The following is a 23,880-nucleotide window of genomic DNA, read 5'->3' on the forward strand; positions in this document are numbered from 1 at the left end:
TATTTGCAGATTACTAGTAATAACTGAATGCACATGAATTACATTAATGGGATGTCATTTTATTAAAACATGGTTAGACATTTCTTACATTTTACAATTATTATGTCATGGCTAAAATGGAAGCGCAGTGTAATTTTGATAGACAACATTCAGGTGTTAAAAAATATATTTCGATTAACCTTTTTCCTCAAAGACCAGCAAAAAGAATATTTCTATACAAAAGGCATCAGCCTTGTATTATGTTTTCCATGCTGTATGGTGCTGTCTGGTAGCCTGAACATCATACACTCTTATAGAATGTGTGCACAGAAAAACATAATTGTGTTTGTACGTGTCAGGGCTTTCCCACAATGCCTAACTGTACACAAGATGCTAATAAAATGAAAACTGCACACACAGATCTGTACTGAGGTCTTTTTAACAAAACAAATCATACAATGATTAAAACCAAGTAGTGTACACTTGGCCTGCGGAAAAATGTGAAGAACTATCCTTTCTCTTCTAAACGTGTGATATAAGATGTGTGTGTGTGTGTGTGCGCGCGCGCGCGTGCGTATATGCACTGTTGGAGGGTTAAGGACGGTGTCGGAGAAAGCAGCTCCATTTCTTCATCATCGTCATCATCCGCTTAATTCCGGTTCTCCACACAATCAAAACGATGTAAAAATCTGTGAGTTAAAGCCAACAAGCAACAACACGAAGCCTAAATGATGTTCTGCCTTTTTTCTTTTCTTTTTTTAAAATAATATACACAGCTAAAAATGGCTTCCCTGCTTCTCTCTGCCTCACCTCACACGCATCACATCCTGCAGACTCTTCCTCAGGCACACAGCAGAACATCCTGCAGCTTCTCCATGCTCTCCTCGCTGCTAACTCACCAACAACAAGACATGAAGATCGATAACAGTTCCCATTCATCTTCTTCACCCCCTCCTCTACCTCCCTCTTTTTCCAGGTTCAGAAGTCCATGGAGATGGATCGCTGGCCTGGGTCCGCCCCCGTGGCACTGCTGCTCCTTGAGCTGCCATGGTTACGGATGCTGATGCTGCCACAGCCACTTCCAATGCTGCCGGCAGCCCCTCCCACGCTCCCGCCCCTGACGTAGATCTCGCAGGGAATCTCCTCCATGACACGGTCTTCAATCACCTGCTCCGCGCACTCGTGAGTCTGTTTGTAGCCATAGCAGCTCTTCTTGTAGCCGCTCCCAGCCCCTCCCACAGCTCCGCCCCCGGCCCCTCCCACGCTGCTGTTGAAGGTCTTCATGGGAGGGGGCGGCGGCTTGGAGAAGTCGTTGTGGTAGGAGAGCTCCATGGAGCTGAGGGTGGAGCGGCTGTGCTTCATGCTGCCCCCTGCTGGTACCTGTGTGCCACAGTGGTGCTCGTGCACACAGCGAGACACCGTGGAGGAGCGGCGAAGCTTGTGGTAGCTGTCCAGCTCCTCGGACAGCTCGGCCAGCTCGGAGGACAGCTCCTTGTCCCGGAGCGAGAAGAGCTCGTAGTGGGGAGGGTCAAAGACCTCCTGGAAGCCGGCCTTATTGAAGACAGCCGTGCGACGGGCCACCACCTTCTTGCGGGGCTGCTTCATTTGCACCAGGATGGAGATGACGAGGAGCAGCATCACCACGCCGGATGAGATGCCGATAACCGTGCCGTGCGTTTTGGTGATTTGGTGAAAAAGGCCCTTTGACTTCCTCTCTGTCACACATGAAAGGCACACAGAGAGAGAGAGAGCGAGAGAGAGACAGGTAAAGATGCACTAACTAAAATGAAATGGCCTGCCAGTGGATTTTATTCACTGTTCAATGTGATGTATTGGCCAGTGGTGGCTCAGTGGTTCAGTCAGTGGACTAGTAATCAGAAGGTTGCCAGTTCAAGTCCCACCACTGGTGGGCCCCTGCACACGACCCTCAAGTTGGTTAAGGCTTTTTTGATAAAAGCATCAGATAAACGCCATAAACATAAATATAATGTCTATAGCAAGTGGCAAACACTTGTAAATGGTGTTTAGCATTACTGTCGCAAATTCCAGCCAAATCTTCCTCATGAGGGCAGTATGTTAAGGTTCAAAAGAAGTCAGAGACACAGTTCATTTTACAAAGTTCAGTGTCTGGGCTCAGGAACGAGGTCAGAGGTTAAAGGGCACACTCACCCTTGCAGTGGTTCTCATCCCAGGGGTAGACGCAGTTCTGCACGCCGTTGCACACCAGTGAGTTGTTGATGCACATGTTACTGTGACAGAAGAAGGTGTTGCCAGAGCATGGTGCTGAGAGAGAGAAGGAAAATGGGAAAACCTGGAACTGGAGTTGGTGTTAGTCTGACCTGGGTCGGTCTGTGTATGTGAAGAGTGGATGTCTGTGTGTTTATGTTTATCCTACTGGACTCAGAAGAGCTTTGTAAAGGTAAAACAAAACAAAACATAACAAAACATAAACCTTGTTCCTGGTGGGTTTATAATCAGCACACAACAAGCACGACACTCTTAGCAGACTGAAATTACTCCAGTTCTGGGCCATGTTTGAAACATAGGTTTGACTCAGAACAACAACTGGAGAATGAAGTGGCCATTCTGATCAGGAACAGGGGAACTGTGGCTCCCGTCAACATACCAGACACCAATCAGAGCTCAGCTCAGAGAGAGAGAGAGAGAGAGAGAGAGAGAGAGATGCATGGATGCTGACATCTCTCCCACCTTTCCCACTGCCATTCCTGCTGGTTCATTAGAAACCCTACTGAATACTAACCACGAGCTGTATTTGACACACACCCACATAGACACCCACTTACACACACACACACACACGTGCACATACACATCCACACACAGTCTAATGTATACTCTCAGTGTGTCTGACTGGTGATGAGGTCGTGACCTCTCATGTCCACTTTCTCAACTCTGCTTGCTCACTTCCAAACTCCGCCCCACCAAACACCCTGCCCTGCTTCATTAGACTCTGCCCCTCCCCACACCCTGCCTCGCCTCAGACTCCGCCCATCCCCACATCATGCCCTGCCTCCATTAGACTCCGCCCCATGCCTCCTACCGGACTCCGTTGGTCTCTGTGCCCACCCATGATTGGCTTGCTCCGCTCTGGTTAGCTCCCTCACCCCCTTATATAGATGAATGTGTCTGTTAAGGCCCTTAATTAGGTTCTGTTCCCCATTTCAGCCAAACATATGGGGATCCTCAGCGGATTTGGCACAAACGCTTTCCAAAATCGACAGATTCTGTAGCGACTGTTGCCCGCATCGTCTGATATTGTGTATTAGGAGCTGTTATAAGGCCCTGACATCTACACCTGACGTCAAACTGTGATGACGTTTGTGTTTGTGACGTCTCCAGGTAACCAAATCCTCGCAGCTGCGCGAGACATCCTGTTTTCTAGATCTGCGTTCGGCGTTGGTAGACGTATGGAGGCCATCTGAGCTCTGTGCCATAAACATATTCAATTTGCTTTGAGTCGCCAATGCGTGTTGTCATTAATTTCCATGATTATAAAGGGCACGTAATAAAAATGTCACGCGGCAGAGCACGAACAACTGTTCGCTCTGTGGTAATTATCCGCAATTTACGTGCAACGTTTAAGCAGCACCAGCTCGCAAAAGCAACCGAGTAAACAAACCACACAGCGCTTCTGAATGACTGAAATTTTCAGCGTTCCCATTCATTCCCAGCGCAGATAAATCATTGCACTCTTCCATTAAGACTGCCTCATTAGCATAGAAAAAGCGGTGCGATGCATGACCGGCGTAAGAGGCCACTCCGCTATGTGAACTGAAGGCAACGGGTAAAGGGATAGTATCGTTAATTGGCTTTTCGATATCGCGACTGTGTGTGGCGTTGGATTTAATTACCTTAACGCTTCTCTTCAGAGCGTGCTGAACGCCAGCGTGCTCTTTATAGCGCGTGCTGTATCAACAACATTGCATCATGATGGATGAGGTACCTGCTGCTTGCAGATTTCGCACCAAACCAGTCGATATGGGAGCGAGCCAGCACGTTGCTCTGGGAAGAGCAGCTAGAGTGCTACAAACGTTTAACCTGGCGAGAATAAAATATCGTCTGACACAAACGACGCAGTCCCAGTAATGTCATACGTCCAAACCCCAAAGTGGCCCTGATTATGCTGCGTAGACACTTAATTTGACTTCATCATCGCGACAGTCCTTCACGTGCTATACTCAGACAACCGTAATCTACGTTAAATACATAAAGGTATTAGATATTTATTCAATGGCCAGTGGGGATTTGTTGATTCTTCGGTGTGTTCAGTACAATAAGACAACGCCACGAAACGTGGCTAGCTGAATTTCACTATTTTTCGTAAAAATAAACGAAGGAACAAAAGTGCACACGTGCTTTGAACAAACATCGATATCTGTATTGGTGCACTGGGGCGCGCATGGTGGAGAGTTCAATGTTGCGTGAGAATCGTGTAAATTATATTAAATATAAACAGAATGACTCACACATGACAGATCTGGATGAATCTGCGCCATAAACGATCTGTCTTCTGGACTTATAAAAGAGTTCATCCTCGAAAAGACGCGCGCCCGTTAGAAAAGAAACTCCCAGATTTAGACGCTTTGACAGAAATCTTTCCCGCGGGACGGGTACTCACGGTCCGCGAAGGCGGTGAAGAGCATGCGGAAGCGGCTGCGCCGACTGGCCTCGTCCGCCCACATGCGCACCACGCCCACGCCCGTGTCCAGCGTCACGTCGTTCGCCACGGTGCTGCAGAACTTCGCCTTCAGGTTCTCGATGGCGCTGCTGCCGTCGTAGATGGCCACGAAGTTCCGCTTGCACTCGTTGGAGTTCTCCATCTGATACTCCAGGAAGCGCAGGTAGACCTGCAGGCACGAGCGACACCCGTGGTCGAGCCAGCCGACTTTGCGGAGCACGCGCAGCAACTTTCTAGGCATGGTGCGCTGCCCGAGAAATATTTGCGCAGATTTACTTGTTAAACCTGCGCAGGATACAATATCCTCACACACAGATTCTCAGAACACAGGAGGGAAAATGAATTGAACAATATAAAAAAAATTCCAGCGTGACATTTTATTAGTCTTTTGGAAGTGTTTTCCGAAAGTGGTTAAAGCATATGTATGTGTGTATATGTTCTCTTGTTCTCTCTCTCTCTCTGTCTCTCTCTGTGTGTGTGTGTGTGTGTGAGTGTGTGTGTGTGAGTGTGTGAGTGTGTGTGTGTGTGTGTGTGTGTGTGTGTGTGTGTGTGCATGAGTGTGTGTGTGTGTGTGTGAGACATGTCCTGGCTTCTTACACCCCTTCTTCCCCTCCCACCTCTCCAACCAGGTACTTGACTTGTAATCAGAAGGTCGCCAGTTCAAGTCCCACCACCACCAAGTTGCCGCTGTTGGGCCCCTGAGCAAGACCCTTAACCCTCAATTGCTGAAGTTGTGTTCAGTCAGAGTTGTAAGTCACTTTGGATAAGAGCATCAGCTAACTGCCGTACTGTAAGTTTCTAACCCCCCCCACTCATCTCTGTCTTGTCCGTGTTACTGCTGATTCTGTGGTGCAGCTCTTTTGGCATGGCCAGCCTAATACCTCCCACTGCTGCACTACTAATTTCAGTTCCCTTTTCCTTACGTTGCCTCAGCACACTCAGGACTCAGGGATCTGGCGTTCCCTCGTGGTCTAATCGAGGTGGGGTTTGGGGATCTGCCAGTGCAGAAGGAGGAGTGTGGTCATCGGTGGGGGTGTGGTGGGGTCAGCCGTCACGGGGAAGGTTACCTTGAACTGGGGCGGAGCGCGGATCGTCCAGATGCAGTCGAGGGCATCGCCTTCTTTCACCTTCTCCTCCTCAACCACCTGGCTGGAACGGACCAGGCCGTCCGAGCCGCCGACCTCAAACTGACAGTCTGGAGGAGACCCGGAGACGGGACAGAGAAGACTCGTAACACGGAGACAAGAGAGGAAGAGCGAGGGAATCAGGGAGCAATCGATTGCAAATGAGGCTGGACGATTGGCAGAGAGATGAAGGGAAGTCGAGGGCGGAAGAGAGGGCAGCAAACATACGACGCACACATCGCCCACGCACGAGGGTCGGCAGCGCGGTGGCAGATGATGGAGGGCTGCCGTGTGCTGGGAAAGATACCGAGCAGGCGGCCGCACTGAACAGAGGACTCTCGAAACGGAATTGAACGCCAAAGTGAAAGATGTGAGAGCTTACCTGGGATTGGATTTAGGAGTCCGCCCACGTGCAATTTAAAATCTGGGTCTGAAATGATAAGGCAGACCCAGCATTACTTAGATATTGCAGGGCGGAAACACGAGCCTGAGAGGAGCGATAAAATCCTGTTTAAGAGAGTTGCGCTATAGCAGCGGGAAAAGCTGCAGTCTGATCCGATTGACTGTTTTTCTTCTTTGACCTGTTTAACACATAGAAGGCCACAGCTGCCTGTGACTACAGCAGAGCAAAAAATCCCATTTTGTTTACTGTGTCAAAAAGTTCAGTGTCTCTGTGAAAAATAGAACATGCAGCGGAAAAGCGCCGTCCTGCAAGGCCAGAGATGTTCCATGCTGCAGAACCAGAGATGTTCTACCCTACAGAACCAGAGATGTCCCATCCTGCATTTGTAGTGAACTGTGCTATCTGAATGCAGAAGGTGACCTTGCTCTGCAGGTGACCTGTTATGTAGGTGTATTTGACACTACAGGTGACCTGCTATGTAGGTATATGTGACACTGTAGTTTACCTGCTATGTAGGTGTATTTGACACGGAAGCCGAGACCTTCCAGCTCCTCGTCACTGATGAACTTTACCCACATAAAGCGCCCAGTGGAGGTGACCACCCCAGGGCTTTTTGGGCCGCAGAAGCGGTCGATGAGTGGGGAGAAGCCAAAGGGGCCGTCCCTTATCTCCAGGTGGTCAAAACGGCACTCAAATGAGGGTTCGATGTAGTAGTTCTTGTCGAAGACAAGCTGGATTCTCTGTCGAGGGAGGGCTATGGGAGAGAGAGGAAAACGCCATTTGTTTTGTGAGGAATGTGTGGGAAGCAGTGATTGGGCAGATCGCAGATGGTAAGAAGCAGTGATTGGGCGTATCGCAGATGGTAAGACGCAGTGATTGGGCGTATCACAGATGGTAAAACGCAGTGATTGGGCAGATTACAGATGGTAAGATGCAGTGATTGGGTAGATCACAGATGGTCAGAGTTAAAATCTTACTGCTTGAAGCCATCATGCTCACATCAATGCAAAACACCCATCAGGAGATGAGAAGGAATATAATAATACAAATTGATTAAGCCCTATGGTTCGTTAAAGGCACACACACAATTGTAATGTTTTTAAAAGACTGTCCAATTGTCCTTTTGTTTTTTTCACTTTCCTGAGAAATATCAAAATAGATTCCAAAAATGACACGACATCCCTATTAACACAAATTTAGATCCTGTAAGCTCATTGGGTCAGGTGGGCCTTATCATCACTAATCAAACAGAACTGAACATTTACTAAAAAAGCTCCATAATAAAATACTGATATATAATACCCTAGGCAGTATGAGAGTATTTAAATACTTATTTAACAAGAGTATTTAAATACTTAGTCAAAGTGGTCCACTGCCACTCACCAAACAACAATAAGTGTTCATTCACCCTTACAGTTTAGACAACCAGCTGACACCACACATGGACTGTAATCACCTGCCAGTCTCCAAAATGAACCAACACTCACTGCTCCAGTCTAGATCCTCAGTTCAGTCCACATTCTTAACAAATCGCCACCTCCTGCAGACAGACCGTTCTGAAGGAATCTAGATTGCACTGGATCTAAAACCCCCTCTGACTCTCCTTTTGAAGAATTTAATTACTTAACTGTGTTATAATCTCAGCTGAAATGGATCATTATAGTCTTACTTCAAAGAGGGTAACTGCTCATTATCCTGAATGGTTTTTTTAGATATAGGTTCAGTTTCAGGTACTTTATCATTGTATATACAGAATAAAACAGTCAAACTGAACAGCTGAAATTAATTAGATTCACATTCTTTTTTGAAGATTAGCCATTTTAAAGTTTGAAATTCGAGACTATGACATGCACCAAAATATTGTTTAGAGAAGGTTCAATTAATGATCCCTGTCAGTTTATAAAAGCAGAATAAATATTTTTAAATACTATACATCTTCCATTTTACTTCAACTACTTAAGCACAATTCCTTAAATACAGGTTACATTTTGAAATCTGCCAAGTCAACCTCCACACTCACTACACTGGTAGAGCTTCCCCCAAATAGGCCCAAACCTTTCCACAAGTCTCATAATCAAATAGTCTCTGAATTAGTACAACCATTACAATATAAATTTCTAATGTAGTGCACGTATGCCTCTGACTGTCTACAGGGGGCGCTGTTGATTCTGTGACAAAGTGATGATACACATATCCCAAAGACACCATTATCAATGTTATTTACAGTATCAATCACTTTGGCATCAAACAAATCTGTCAGTTTGACAGCAAACATCACAAAAATAGCTGGCCATTGGTCCGTGTTCTCTTGCCACAAGTGTTAGTTTGTCCTTAGACTTTTTAAAAATGTATTTTTACCTACCTTCGAGGACATAGATACACTCCTTGTTGGGAGGGTAGGTGCTGGGGTAGTTGGGCGACATGAATTGACCTCCACTGATGCTCTTGGTCCACACACCGCACTGCTCGGATCTGGACACGGTGCCGCCCTCATTCTGCACCTCTGGAAGGGAAGATGAGACAAGCACGAGCTGGAGTTAACCGAGAGACCGTGGAAAGTTTGAATCCAAGTATCCTAAAGAGGAGAGGCTACCACTCCAGTAGGACTTCAGTATTTCTGGAAATTTCTCAACGGGATCAAAACTGGAGGTAATGATCAAGCAGTATGACTACAAGTGTAGTAGTTTAGCTATCAGATAACAGAACACACGATGGCTGGGATGTCGTGGCTGCCACGGCAACAGACACGCTGCCGACACCTCTCAGAATAACTTCACTTCATCTCAGGCTGAAAGGTGACCGTTTTTCCTTTCAGCGTGAGAATGTCCAGTGTCTGAATAAGAATGCCGTGTTTGACAGGTGTGGTAGTGTGAGAGTGAGAAACACACCTCGGATTTTCTGTGCAAGAGAAAAACTCTCTTCTATCACAATGAGAAGAATCCAGGCTGAAGGAGACAAACAACAACAACAACAACAACAAACAACTGTAAAACATCACAGTTAAAAATGAAATTGCACAATATTACATACTAGTTTTAAAAAGCTGCCATGCAAATAAACTAATTGTGTCTAGATAATATTTTTTTTTCTTATGAAATTTTTCTTATGAAATTATGAAGATCATTGTCTTAAGACACTGCGACGCTGTGAGCAGACGATCAGACTACGCACGCGGCTTTGAAACCTGAAACCCCTCGCCAGTGGTCCCGGTACCGCTCCAGTGCCAACTGGAATAAGTCAGTGGTGTTTCCGCTCGCTCGCGGAAGGCGGTTCAGTTGTCATCCTTACAGGCGCACGCGGCCTTCGACTCGTGTGTGAAGACCGCGCGCTACTCCGACGGTAAGCGCGCCTCCGCCGCTCGCTCACTTTATGCGTCAGAAACGATTCCCTCCGAGCGCCTCGCGGACGGCACCCGTGTGCGCCAGACTAGCGGCTGGTGTGCCCCCGTGCGCCCTGCGCGCTCTCGCAGACAGGGGGTATAATAACAGACTTCTGCAGCCCGGACTGGCGGTAATGTCCGCTGGACCCAGTCTGACACCAAAACGGATCCGTTGTTTTTTTTTTTACATTTTGCTGCCTTGGGGCTTTGCACAGTTGAGGGGGACTTTTGTCTGTGCATTACTCTGAACTGATACGCCCCGGTAAACTGCACCGAGCTGCCGAGTTTCGGTCGACACGTTCTGTGGAGGTGTCCGTTTAAGTAGTCTTCGGTAACGCGGATGTTATTCTCTCCAAACCTTTGGATTCAGCTCCGTAGAAAAGCTAAACGTGAGAATCATTCGGTATAGCCGCAGTAGCTGGGAACGCCGCAGGCCCATTTGGAGCTCGTGATTGGTTTGGGCCTACATATGTGCACCTCGAACCCCCTGCACCGAGAGGCTTCACGGTAGCCGCGAGCGCGTCAACGCATCAACGACGTAATTCCAAATAAGCGGAGACGCACCACCGAAGAAAGAGAAAAGCTCCCATTCTAGAGCACGAACCCAGAGTTGATTCCCCAGCGCGTGTCGTATGAATTATACACGGTCACTTAATGTGGCCGATTAGTGCTAAAGTAAATAAAGCACGCGAGTGCCCGAGCCACCAGAATCACGAGCTGCGCCCGCCTCGCTGGGAAGTGAATTTAGCGACGCGTCTGGTCCTTTCAGTGAGGCCCAGGTAACACACGCTTACGGCCAGGTCGCACTCCTGGGCGCACCAGAGATTCCGTGTAAAGATTTATAGGTTGCACACACGGAGGATTAATTGAGCGCTTATTAATATTATATTACTATTGACATTCTAACATTATTAAATAATGCAGTCTAGTGCACAGAAGGTAAGACGCTCTTGTAGTGGTCCTGCACAGAAACATACGGTTGTCGTAAACATAAGATGCACAGCCCTTTGAAACCACGAAGCGTGTTACGAATGCCAACTGTGTGAAGAGAAGACGGAGATTTCGTAATATTTAAGACTGTACTCGCAATTAAACGTGCTGCCACCCACTTCATGATAATTAACTCTCATTAATCATGCACATTTCACTTTATTCGTCAGATGTTAGCGGTTTTTCTGCACTCTGTGTTCGTAGTCCATAGTTTATGATGAGACCTTTTCCGTCTACTCTGTGTAAATTCTATATTATTCCGAGCAACTTTGTGCTTTTCCCACAGAATGATTCGCTGTGGCGGTGCGGTCACGGCACGAGGCGGCGGGAGCTGTCACTTCAGCACTCTCCACTCATGCAAATGCAGAATACTCACGCGGCGAAGTTGCACGGGGCGCTGCAGAAAGCCAGCGCGGATTCATCATGATATCTACAGCCCCTCACACTCTCGTGAGGTACCAGTCGCGGGGTCGTTCAGCTTTAACTGCACACACGGTGCACATTTGGACCTCAAATAAAACGTACCGGTTCTTGGCGTGGAAATCGATTCACGCGAAATGCAAGCAAACTACGTTCATAAGGAATACATTTATTTATTTAAAAAAATCAAAAATAAAATAACACACCTGTAGGTGGCGACCTAAATCTTTGTTTATCGTGGAAAAAAACCCCCAACTTGTTAGAAAGGAAATTACTGCGTTACATCGAATGCTCTTTTATTAAAGGACGGCGATATTTGCGTGTAGTTGCTTTACTTTTGCATCAAATATGTTTCTGAGCGCTACTACGCCGCCTCGCTTGCGAGGTTAATACTGTTACCTAAACTTACCCCCGTTCATTTCCTCTTGCTGTGTTATTACCCGATCGGTCGCCTTCTTGAGCTCCAACACGCTCCGTTTTATCTTCCCATGTTTTTGCTATCCAACACAGGAAGACTCTTAAAGATCCCAACTTTTCTTCGACCGTGTTGATCCCATTACCTCACATATAACACAGCTCAGCGCGAATATTCCTGCTGGGAAACGAGCGCCTGGAGCCGCGAGGACAGGGAGGAAAAGACCGCGGTTAACCCCATCTAGAAGCGCGCGTCGTATTTCCAAACGCAACGTCTTTCCTCCATGAACGTGGCGAGCGCGATCCGGCGTCCACGCAGCGCGTAGTCTCGAGGCGGAACTGAAGTGATAACGCTAAACGAGGTCCGTTTAAGCTCCGGGCGCTCTTTGCCTGAATGAGCAGCTGTCTTGTACGCATGCACCCTTTTCCAGCGCGCTAACTCCGCCTGTGTGGCTGGGTGCAGACACAGAGGGCGCAAGACGCACGCAACAGTCACTGGAAGGAAGAGGAGGTACAGCAGCTACACGCGCGTCACGAGACGTCTCCGGCGATTAGTTTGCTTTTGGATCAGGATGGCGGTTGTTACAATGGGCAAGAGGTTCCCGAGACACTCTCATTAGGGTCCAGGTTTGTGGCCATTCCGCTCGTGCACTGCAAAAATCAATCACTTCTTTTCTTGGCGACACGTGTCGCACGGGGTGAGGACCATGTATTGAACACGCGATATTTTTAGGAACAAGGTTCCTAATAATAACAAAGCACGACCCGCCGCCTCCAATCCGCAGAACTAACCTCGGCTCTTAAAACAAAGACCCAACCAAACTACGTGAGCCAAACCCAGAGGAACGGCGACACTCGGCGCGCGCCTCCAAAATAGGGAAGCGCGCTTCTTAAACAAAAGTAAATACGTCGTCACAATCAGAAACGATGAACAGGCTCGTGGCACCATGACAACAGTGGATGTTGAATCGTTTGGGTGGTTCGGTGGCGGCTGTAGAGAAGGTGGGACCAGCGGTTCACTACGTCGACCGCGTGGTGAAGGGTACTTAATTACCATGGCTACTAAAGCCAGTTTAAGTCAGCGAAGTGGAAATGACTACTCATCTCCTCGCTGTAAAATGCAGAATGGGAATTAAACTTCAGATTCCAGGAACATAAGCACAGACCGAATAATGCAGTTTATAGTGATTAGCGCCTTGGACCAGCACCTGTAGTTTCAGAAACGATTCCGTGTGAATTTGTGAAAAGAACACCTAGTCAAATCACACCCAGACCCAGTAAACACTTTTGTCTGCATATAACGTGGAGTTCATAGTGCAAGGCAACATCAGGATAGCAAAGTATTTGGTAATGTTTATTTTTCTAGGTACATTTAATGACATTAATCTCAATCCACCGTAAAATGGTAAAATTCCACACAGTGCAGAGCAGACAGGAGAAGTCAGGGAGACCGGCCAGGCTGATGGCCACAGACTTGCTAGTTACAGCTTGGGACTAGCAGCGGAAGGTCATGGCACTCTGAAAAGAAAGCTCTCAGATGGATAGCCGTGAAGGTTTGTCACCATGTTGTGCACACTGGGAGGTACAAGGATGCAAATGAAGTGGTAATACGCACGAGGATACAGCAACTACTCAGAACTTCCATATTCACTGTAACACACGCAGCTTAGTGTATTACAAAAGAAATATTAAATAAGTAGTTAGAAATCACACAGAAATATGAAACCACAAAAACATGGCTGTGTGTTTAGGAAGGGATGAGGCTGCAGGGACAGACAGATCATTTATTAAGCCCACGTTAATAAATGAGCGAGATGATGTGCAAATTAAAATTCAGCCTGTATGTTTCTAAGACATGACATTTAGAGCATTATCACCCACTAATTACACTGAAGTCCCTTACTGGGGGGTATTTTTACTCCTGGCCAGCCCAACGAATCTCCACCACACACACAACATTCCAATCTAACGAGGAGTTGTTAGAGGGTATACTGGGTACATGACAGGTAGCCAGGGGAACACAGGGCAGGGGTGGGGGGTGTTACCTGGTCTACAGGCTCCCAGGTTGTTGGGGTGAGACGGGGTGAAAGGGCACACCCATGTCTGTGCTACTACGACTGGAATGAAACACAACTTACTGCCTCGCCTCATGGGCCACCGGGATACTGGCGTTCAACGACAGTACCAGCCACAAATCCTGAGAGAGTGAGAAGGGAGGGTTGGGACTTCACCGAAGGGCAGCGGTTTGCGAGGAAGAGCATCTCCGAGGGGACGCGGTTGGAAAGGATAAAAGTGAGGAGGAATTTTGCAAAAGCACGTTCAGAAGAAGCTTCAGTTTAACCTCAAAATATAAAAATAAAATGAATACAATCCATTGAAAATAAAATGTATCCGTTAGAACTGGCATTGCAAAGCTTCTTTTACCAAATCCAAGAAAGAGGTTTAGCAGAAGTTCAGATCACATCAAAAAAAAAACCAAAAAATAAAGTGTCACTGCAGTTTCATACTTAAGGGGAAACAGCACTTTTTGTTCACTTCGACTGTGAGAACAAAACCTTACAGTTTTGGGCTCAAACCGTCACAAATAAAAACAATTCTGGTCTTCAGACCAGAGTTTCCCCAGAGTTCCCAGACATGCCTTAGTCATAAATAATAACACATTCAACAGAAATGTATAAATAAATCTCTAGTGGGGAAATCACATAACATGAAGGATTACATCTCCAGTGAGATGGTTGTGGTTGTTCTCCCGTGGTGCCTCACATGGCGTCAAAGTGGAAACGGTGGGCTTCCTGACGTTTCTCCCGGTCATCAGCTTTCTGGAACACAGCAGACAGTCAGAGGTCAGCAGGTGTCCTCTGGTGGCAACATCAACTGTCAGAAATAACTCGTCAGATAGGCGGGCTGAAGACAGCATGACCTTGGACTCTCATGATGGAGGTTTGACATTGTCTCTCTACTGTGAGGGTGAAGTCTGTGCTAGACGGAGTCATGGAGACAGTGCTAGACTGTGCTAGATGGAGTCAGTGTGGTTTATGCATACATCAGGTAAGAGAGGGAGATTTAAAGAAATGTGAGACACAGCCAGACAGGAGTCACTTCTCATAGTCACCAACATGTTCACACAGACTGGAAAACCTAGCTCATCCTTCCACGGCGTGGGCAGGGTGTGTCAGAGCCGTGTGTGTGTGGGTAGTCAGGGGTCACCTGGGTTCTCAGAGTGGTATGTTGGAGACTGACATGGGGACACGTTAAACAGCAGCAGTGGAAAGAAAATACAGGGGCTCTCTCTCATCAGCTGTGATAGGAGACATCACAGGTGGAGGAGTGAGAGAGAGAGAGAGGGAGGGAGAGAGAGAGAGAGAGAGACAGAGAGGGGGAGAGAGAGAGAGAGGGAGGGAGAGAGAGGGAGGGGGAGAGAAAGAGGGAGGGGGAGAGGGGGAGAGAGAGAGGGAGGGAGAGAGAGAGGGAGGGGGAGAGAGAGAGGGAGGGGGAGAGGGGGAGAGAGAGAGGGAGGGAGAGAGGGAGGGAGAGAGAGAGAGAGGGAGGGAGGGAGAGAGAGGGAGGGAGAGAGAGAGAGAGGGAGGGGGAGAGAGAGAGGGAGGGGGAGAAGGAGAGGGAGAGAGACAGAGAGAGAGAGAGAGAGAGGGAGGGGGAGAGAGAGGGAGAGGGAGAGAGAGAGGGAGGGAGAGAGAGAGAGAGGGAGGGAGAGAGGGAGAGACAGAGAGAGAGAGAGAGGGAGGGGGAGAAGGAGAGGGAGAAAGAGAAAGAGGGAGAGAGAGAGGGCGGGAGAGAGAGAGAGAGGGAGGGGGAGAAGGAGAGGGAGAGAGAGAGAGAGAGAGAGAGAGAGAGAGAGAGAGAAAGAGAGAGGGGGAGGGAGAGAGAGAGAGAGAAAGAGAGGGAGAGACAGCGAGCATGAGAGAGTGTCCAAGTGAGAGAACAGAACTCATTACACACACAATGGTGCACTTTACAGCAGCACAGAAGCTGTGGGTGTGATCACAGATAGAGCCTACCCCAGACACACTCTGTCTCGCACTGATAAAACACACGCAGCCAAGCCCAGGAGGCAGTCGTGCGTGTGCGTGCCGTGATTATTGTCTGTCTGTCATAGTAAAAAATGGTGTCTATTTTCAGCTGGGATGAGTGATTCACCAGTGAGATTCCAGTAGTGCGGTGTGTGTAAACTGGTCCACAAGGGTCACGGGATTTAATCTTAGACCAGGATGTGGGCACCCACCCAAATATTATATATATATTATATATACACACACACACAAATATTTTATATTATATAAAAACAAACAAACGGTCTTCTGCTTGGAAGAACGTAGATATTACTGCAAAACATAGATGTGACTGTATGTGCTTGTGTTTTTCTGGATATGCTACAGTGTGTATGTGTTCCTGGGGATACACTACAGTGTGTGCGCACGTTTCTGGGGATACACTACAGTGTTTGTGGCTGGTATTTTGTGCTGAGGTAGTACTGCACAGTTTTCTGACCCGGATTGTTTGTGATATATTTATTTAGATAATTTTTTGTTTATGTTCACATATATTTCCAACTTTAACATGACCAGTAAATCTCTGCAGAGCGGCTGGAGTCCACTCAGACCTACACGTCTTTAGCAGCAATGCCTCCGGCCTCGAGAAAGCAGCAACACGCCATCAACATGAAATCCATCTCGTCTGGAACAGGGAGACCTTTGCTCTCCTTCATATGATTCGTTTTTAACTTCAAAGCCTCGTTTTCATCTGCTCTCGCTGTAGTTCCTTTTTTAAAGGTTAGATACTTTAACAAAGTGGACAGCAATGAAGCTACTGATCACAGTCACTTCACTAGACATGTTCAGTGGAATTAATCATAATGCATTTTAGCATTAACAGGCTGAAGCAGGTGTCTGGAGGCACGTCTAGACAGGTGTGCCTGTCCTTCCTGTTAACTTGTCTTGGTAACGCTCAGGGACAAAGACAGGCAACTCTGGCACACTGAGGAACACCGAGGAACACAAGTCCATCTGTGTTTGCTATGTGATGAAGCAGTGGGAGGAGAGTGAATCTCTCTCACCCCCCTCCCCTCTCCCCCAAGCCATGCAAATGGAACAGTCCATGCAGATGGAGAGATCTGTGAGTCCCCCCCCCACATGCTATTTTCACTTGCGCTAAAGGTTAGGCGCTCTTATCTCCTAAAGCCACTTCAATTACATGCTGTCACAGTGGAGAGGGGGACTAGAAGGGGGGCAGAGAGAGAGATGGAGAGAGAGAGAGGGGGGGAATTTGAGAGGTAACAAGAAGGAAGGAAAAAGCATGAGACTGATGGAGAAAGACGTTAGAGAGACAGATGAAACAGAGAAAGACTGAAAAACAGAAACGAGAGAAAGAGAGGAGAGAGAGGGATAGAGAGAGAAAGGAGAGGAATAGAGAGAGAGAGAGAGAGGAAGAAGCCTAACTGCTGTGCATCAAGATACAAGATCCTGAAACAAGTCATCCATGTAAATGTGTCTGGAGAGAAACACACCCACCCTCACACGGATCTCCAAGCGGGCTCGGACAGCGATGTCTTCATCAGGGCCCAGAGTGTGTGTGAGCCTGGACCACCTGCCCGCTAACAACGCCCTACAGCAACAGCAGTGATCTGCTACGTGCCTGCAGCCCTGCGGGAGTCTCGGGGGGCCGGGGGGGTGCGGGTGCTGCTCGGGGGCCGAGCAGAGTGCTGCTTTAAAGCAGCGTGAAGGGGAGGGAGACGTTGGGCTCGGAGCAGAGAGCAATTATGGCTTTCAGCGTGCATAATAACGCGAGCAGAGCAGATGGCTCAGTGAGAACGCCAACACTACCACTGCCTTCTCTACCACACACACACGCACGCACTCGCATTCACACACATATGCACATGCGTGCATATGCACACACAATGACATGCTCGTGACACGCAGTCATGCACACATATACATGCACGAAAGCAGGCACATAAACACGCAGGCACGCAGGCACGCACGCACGCACGCGCACACACACACACACACACACTCAGCACGCATACACCCCCTCCCTTTATTCTGGGCTATTGTCATCCAGGGAGGAAAACTAACCTCCACACCTTCACCGCTGCATTAGTCTAACTGCTAGCTGTCACACAGTCTGTGTGAGCTGGTCCACTCAACACACTCAGTTGAGCTCCAGATCTCCAGTCGATGACGACGTTTGAAACAGAAGGTGGACACTGGTGGGACAAGAGCTCCTAATCACACCTGACGCTCCCGTGACTCCAGACACCGTGCTGCTGCGCTGGGGAGAGTGGACTCAGAACCCCAGCCCAGCAGTGACCCGGCCCAGGTTCTGCACAGGGAAGAAACGGCTGATATGTGTGTGCATGTGTATGTGTGCACACGCCCTGGAGGCTGGGTTCTCAATATAATGAACAACAGATCTGATTTGCTGAAAGGACAGAACAAAGCAATTAGCAGAGACAGTGTTCCTGCACTGGGAGGTGGAGGGCCGAGACACACACATCCATCTGCCCCTTATGATCCATCTGTTCTGTGTTTGGCTCCGTGTGTGTGTGTGTGTGAGAGAGTGCGTGTGTGTGAGAGAGTGTGTGTGTGTGTGTGTGTGTGTGTGAGAGAGTGTTTGTGTGTGTGTGTGTTTGTTTGTGAGAGTGTTTGTGTGTGTGTGTGTGTGACAGTGTGTGTGTGTGAGAGAGTGTGTGTGTGTGAGTGTGTGTGTGACAGTGTGTGTGTGTGAGAGAGTGTGTGTGAGAGAGTGTGTGTGTGTGTGTGTGTGTGTGAGAGTGTTTGTGTGTGTGAGAGTGTGTGTTTGTGAGAGAGTGTGTATGAGAGTGTGTGTTTGTGAGAGAGTGTGTGTGTTTGTGAGAGTGTGTGAGAGAGTGTGTGTTTGTGAGAGAGTATGTGTGTGTGAGAGAGAGTGTGTGTGTGTGTGTGTGTGAGTGTTTGTGTGTGTGTGTGTGTGTGTGTGTGTGTGTGAGAGAGTGTGTGTGTTTGTGAGAGAGTGTGAGTGTGTGTGTGTGAGTGTTTGTGTGTGTGTGTGTATGAGAGTGTGTGTTTGTGAGAGTGTGTGTGTTTGTGAGAGAGTGTGTGTGTGTGAGTGTTTGTGTGTGTGTGTGTGAGAGTGTGTGTTTGTGAGAGTGTGTGAGTGTGAGAGTGTTTGTGTGTGTGTGTGTGTGTGTGTGAGTGTGTGTGAGAGAGTGTGTGTGTTTGTGAGAGAGTGTGTGTGTGTGAGTGTTTGTGTGTGTGTGTGCGTGAGAGAGTGTGTGTGTGTGAGAGAGAGTGTGAGTGTGAGAGTATGTGTGTGTTTGTGAGAGAGTGTGTGTGAGTGTGTGTGTGTGTGAGAGAGAGTGTGTGTGTGTGTGTGTGTGTGTGTGTGTGAGAGAGTGTGTGTGTGAGAGAGTGTGTGTGTGTGAGAGATAGTGTGTGTGTGTGTGTGTGTGAGAGTGTTTGTGTGTGTGTGAGTGTGTGTGTGTGTGTGTGTGTGTGTGTGAGAGAGAGAGAACAGATCTCACCTTCTCCTGCCAGTGTAGGACCCCAATGATGACCAGGATGAAGAGACACACCCCGATCAGTGCGACGGCAGTCAGTAGGACGATGTTACTGGGCGTCAAGTACAGCTTAGCACTCCAACTGGGCAGGGGGAGGAGTTTATTATATTATTAATGCTCTGTTTTATTTCATTATATTTTCATTCTATTATTACTATAGTTTTACAATGATTATTACCATTAACTGCACAATTGCTATTAGTTCCACCAGTAATTTATAGCTTTCTATTTATTTTGCTTTGGCAAGCACTGGACTTTAGACAGGCGTAACAAATAAATGTACATTACACTGAATTGGGGGGAGAGAGCGAGCGAGCAAGCGAGAGAGTGCGAGAGAGATGATGATTTTTCTTCCTCAATCATTGTTATTATTTCTGGACTCATCATTATCAGTAGTAGTTAATATTATTGCATGGACCGCTGCTAACCCTTCAGATGGAAGCGCTTAAATGTTGACCTTTACTTTTTATAAAATAGTAGATATGGTGTAGTCAAGAAAGAAGCTTTCATCAGTAGAGAGAAAGCCAATGTGTGTGTGTGCGCGCACTGTCTTGAGACAGAGTTTGTACACTAGGCCTGCTTACACAGCTCCAACGCATTTGTACAAAAGCCCTCAGGAAGTGAAACATAATTTGGGCTGACACACACTTTGACAAAACGAGTTTCGCTAAAAACTTCAGAGGGATGGGGAGAGCTACGTAGAAGTTCTGTGTACGTCTCTGAGTGAGACGAGAGCAACGGAGAGAGTGAGAGAGCACGTGACACATGACAGCCTGGCCTGTCTAAACTGTTATTACTAATAGTAATCATTACATGTTTATTAGAAGTGTGTGTGTTGTGGAAAGCTTTACTAAGAGTTTGTGTTTCAATAGGGTACGCACGAAGAAATCTCTAATGAAGTCATTCCAGAACTGTATTGAAAAAAGACTCAATGCTTTTAAAGTCAGCCAAAACTTTACTAAAAGTTGGCTCAGATAAGACTATAAGCTTGTGAGGGCAGAATTTGTGCGGTGCTGTGTGTGTGTTTGTGTGGGAGTATGTATTGTGTGTGCATTTTGTGTGTGAGAGAGGTGTGCTCTGTGTATGTGTTGAGTGTATGCGTGTTTGTGTGGGAGCGTGCATTGTGTGTGTGTGCGTGCGTGCATGCTTGTGTGGAGTGTGTGTGTATGTTGTGTGTTTGTGTGGCAGTACGTGAGGGAGTGTACTGTGCGTGTGTGTGCGCACGTACATATGTATGCTGTGTGTTAGTGTGTGTGCGCGCGTACATATGTATGCTGTGTGTTTGTGTGTGTGCGCGCGTACATATGTATGCTGTGTGTTTGTGTGTGTGTGTGTGCGCACGTACATATGTATGCTGTGTGTTTGTGTGTGTGTGTGTGTGTGTGTGTGTGTGTGTGTATACCTGCGAGGGTCACTGTTTGGATAGGGAATGACGATGAGCTGGGAGTTGGGAATGATAGCAGTCCATTCCTGTTTCCTCATGTCCTGCACAGAGACAGAACGAGGACAGTCAGACGACACCATGGTAACGGCCGCCCCTCGCCGTCTTGCTGAGCTTGCGGTCTCCGTGGTAACCTTTGCAGCGTGTCTTTTGTGCAGCACGGCTCTGTGCTGTTTAGCTGTGGTGAGCACGCAGGTACGTGGGACTACGGCGAAGATACCTGCCCTGTCCTGCCCCCCAGGGCTGCTTACACACCAGGTGGGATATTACAACTGCCCCCTCCAGGTCCACACACTAAAGCTTGTTAGCAGACGCCATGTTTTAGGGGCCTTGGGGTCCAGATCGCACACACCAGCTCCATCAATTACAGAACTAATCTTCCCCGTTCTGCTTCTTTCCAGACACCAATTAGCAGCAAACACTAAATTCATCTTTCCTAGAGAGTCCCCCTGGGGGGCAGGAGGGGTTTAATTTCTGATGATATCTATCATGTTGATACATATTTCTGCACTCTCTCAGGCATGCACGCACACACACACACACACACACACTTTGGGCTTTGCACTAGCTCCGGCTATTTTGAGCATGTGTGCAGGGCTGGGAAATGTTAGTGATGAAGAGTGCTGCTTTCGCCTGGAGACAGGAACCCCCCCTCCTGCACATGGGCTCAACCTGACGGGGGGAACTACACATCCCACAATCCTCAGAGGACAACAGAGGAGAGAAAATAAAGAACAGGACAGAAATGAGAACAGAAGCATAGGAGGTCAGCGTGAAGCTGGAGTCTTTCACCAACACCCCTCTACCACCACCCGCTCAGGAGACGTACAACTCATCTCCACCTGCATAGGAAACGTACAACTCGTCTCCACCCGCTCAGGAGACGTACAACTCATCTCCACCCGCTCACAGGCAAGACTCTACAAGAGGTCACAAGAATTACGCTCATGTCAGTGTGTGTGTGGAGTTTGACCTGCTATCCCACCAACAGCTCGGACTGAGTCACTTCCAGTCAGTGCTCCCTCTTATCCCTCCCTCACACACACACACACACACACACACACACACACACACACACACACACACACACACACACACACACACACACACACACACACACACACATCAATAATGCACCTAAAGAAATCCCATATTGTGCTGATAAACGATGCCATCGCCCAGTGCTGATGTCAGACATCACGTCAAGGCAGTATCGTGATGCTACCACCCCACGTCCACTACGATTTATTACTCACCTGGAGATCAACTTCAGCCATTGAAGTACATAGCATGTATTTTAAAGAGTGCTGAGTCTTTCCAATGAAAAAACCCTTTTTGTGATATTTTTGTGTTATTATTTTTTGTTTTACATTATTACATTTACCTTTTACATTAAAAGGACAAAATATGCTTTTACTTACCTCACTTCATTCCTGTAGGCATTTAAAAATAAAAGGTTTTATATTATCCTTTTTTTTTAAAGAATGTACATCCCCAGTACTGAAATTAATCGAACATTTAAGGGAGAAAAAAAAGGCACATCATCGCAAAGGCTCATAGTGAGTGCTAATTAATTACAAATTAATTGTGTTAATTAAAAAAAACTATTAATTGAACAGTAATGGTAATATTACTATTAATTAAAATATTGAATTAATTGAATAGTAATTGTAAAACATTTCTAATAGCTTTGTAAGCCCACTGCTAACCTCCCATCACCTGCCCTGATCGTCCATCACGGTGTTTCCCTGCATAGGTCATATGCCAGCCCAGACACGCACATCCCTATTTATCCTCTCTCCTCTCCTCCATCATGGTTTAGGGAACCTCTGTTCTGAGTGTAATTACAGGTCTGATCTATTAATGGCTCCTGTGTAGGAGCAGAACACACAATCAAGGGCATCAACACAGAAGGCCTCACAGTCCTGCTTCTCACACACTCATCACACACTCGCATCACAGACACACACACACACACACACACACCTCTCACACAAACTCTCGTAACACACACGCTCTCGTCTCACACACGCTCTCGTCTCACACACGCTCTCGTCTCACACACACGCGCTCTCTCGTTACACACACGCGCTCTCTCGTTACACACACGCGCTCTCTCGTTACGCACACACACTCATCTCTCACACAAACTCTCATCACACACACTCATCACACGCTCTCGTCACACACACACGCGCTCTCTTGTCACACACACACACACACACACACACACACACACACACTCATCTCACACACTCCCGTCACACACACACGCGCTCTCATTACACACACACACACTCATCTCTCACACAAACACACATCACACACGCTCTCGTTATACACACACACGCTCTCGTCACACACACGCACGCTCGTCTCACACACGCACGCTCGTCTCACACACGCACGCTCGTCTCACACACACACACACGCTCGTCTCACACACACGCTCGTCTCACACACACTGTCGTCACACACACACACACACACTCTCGTTACACACACACACACACACACACACACACGTTACACACACTGTCGTTACACACACACACACACACACAGTCGTCTCACACACTCTCTTGTTACACACATACTCGTCACACACACACACACAGTCGTCTCACACACTCTCTCGTTACACACACTCGTCACACACACACACACACAGTTGTTACACACACACTCGTCTCACACACACACACTCATCTCTCTCTCGTTACACACACGCGCTCGTTACACAAACTCTAGTCACACACACACACACAAGCTCTCGTCACACACACACACACAGTCGTCACACATACTCTCGTTACACTATCTTTACACACACACACACACACACACACACACACACACTCGTCTCACACACACAGTTGTTACACACACACTCTTTCGTTACACACACATACTACACACACGCTCTCGTTACACACATGCTCTCGTTACACACACACACACAAGCTCTCGTCACACACAGTCGTCTCACACACACGCTCTCGTTACACGCACACTCATCTCTCACACAAACGTTAGACACGTTAGACACGCTCTCATTACACACACGCTCTCATTAGACACACTCATCTCTCATCACACATACATTCACTCGTCGCACACACACACACTCGTTACACACACACACACACACACACCTCCTTACACACATACTCTTATTACACACACACACTCATCACAGTCATTACACACACACAGTCGTCACACACACACACTCTCGTTACACACACACACACTCGTTACACACACACTGTCGTTACACACACACACAGTCGTCTCACACAAACACTCTTTCGTTACACACATACTCTTGTCACACACACACGCTCTCGTTACACAAACTCTAGTCTCACACACACACACAAGCTCTCGTCACACACACTGTCGTCTCACACACACGCTCTCGTTACACGCACACTCATCTCTCACACAAACTCTCGTTAGACACGCTCTCATTA

The 23,880-nt window shown here is 47.6% G+C and overlaps 2 protein-coding genes across 5 annotated transcripts in view; both read right to left on the reverse strand.

The window, feature by feature from the left end:
• Window positions 1-38: 38 nt before the first annotated feature.
• neto2a (neuropilin (NRP) and tolloid (TLL)-like 2a) lies at window positions 39-11,881 on the reverse strand. 2 transcript variants are annotated; one of them, XR_004775427.2, is made up of 10 exons: window positions 11,404-11,881; window positions 9,094-9,150; window positions 8,568-8,708; window positions 6,711-6,959; window positions 6,185-6,232; window positions 5,746-5,873; window positions 4,619-4,847; window positions 2,149-2,262; window positions 790-1,694; window positions 39-668 (listed from the first exon to the last, which is right to left on the reverse strand). XR_004775427.2 is itself a non-coding variant. In XM_027018670.3 (9 exons), the coding sequence occupies exons 1-9, from the start codon at window positions 11,411-11,413 to the stop codon at window positions 958-960; spliced, it is 1,713 nt and encodes a 570-aa protein (XP_026874471.2). In that variant the 5' UTR covers window positions 11,414-11,881; the 3' UTR covers window positions 39-957. The 2 variants fall into 2 exon arrangements, 1 of the variants encoding a protein (XP_026874471.2); XM_027018670.3 differs by having other exon boundaries at window positions 39-1,694.
• Window positions 11,882-12,749: 868 nt separating this feature from the next.
• The window catches only part of itfg1 (integrin alpha FG-GAP repeat containing 1), a 96,220-nt gene continuing 85,089 nt past the window's right edge, over window positions 12,750-23,880 (reverse strand). For all 3 annotated transcript variants that reach the window (XM_027018675.3, XM_081706209.1, XM_081706210.1), the window contains 3 exons: window positions 20,366-20,448; window positions 18,928-19,045; window positions 12,750-14,227 (listed from right to left, as the gene is read on the reverse strand). In XM_027018675.3, the coding sequence (XP_026874476.1) occupies window positions 14,168-14,227; window positions 18,928-19,045; window positions 20,366-20,448 (261 nt within the window). In that variant the 3' untranslated portion in view covers window positions 12,750-14,167. The remainder of the gene's footprint in view (window positions 14,228-18,927; window positions 19,046-20,365; window positions 20,449-23,880) is intronic.

Source organism: Electrophorus electricus, chromosome 23 (genome assembly GCF_041902795.1).
Source record: "Electrophorus electricus isolate QZ-2024a chromosome 23, ASM4190279v1, whole genome shotgun sequence".
Lineage (NCBI taxonomy): Eukaryota > Metazoa > Chordata > Actinopteri > Gymnotiformes > Gymnotidae > Electrophorus > Electrophorus electricus.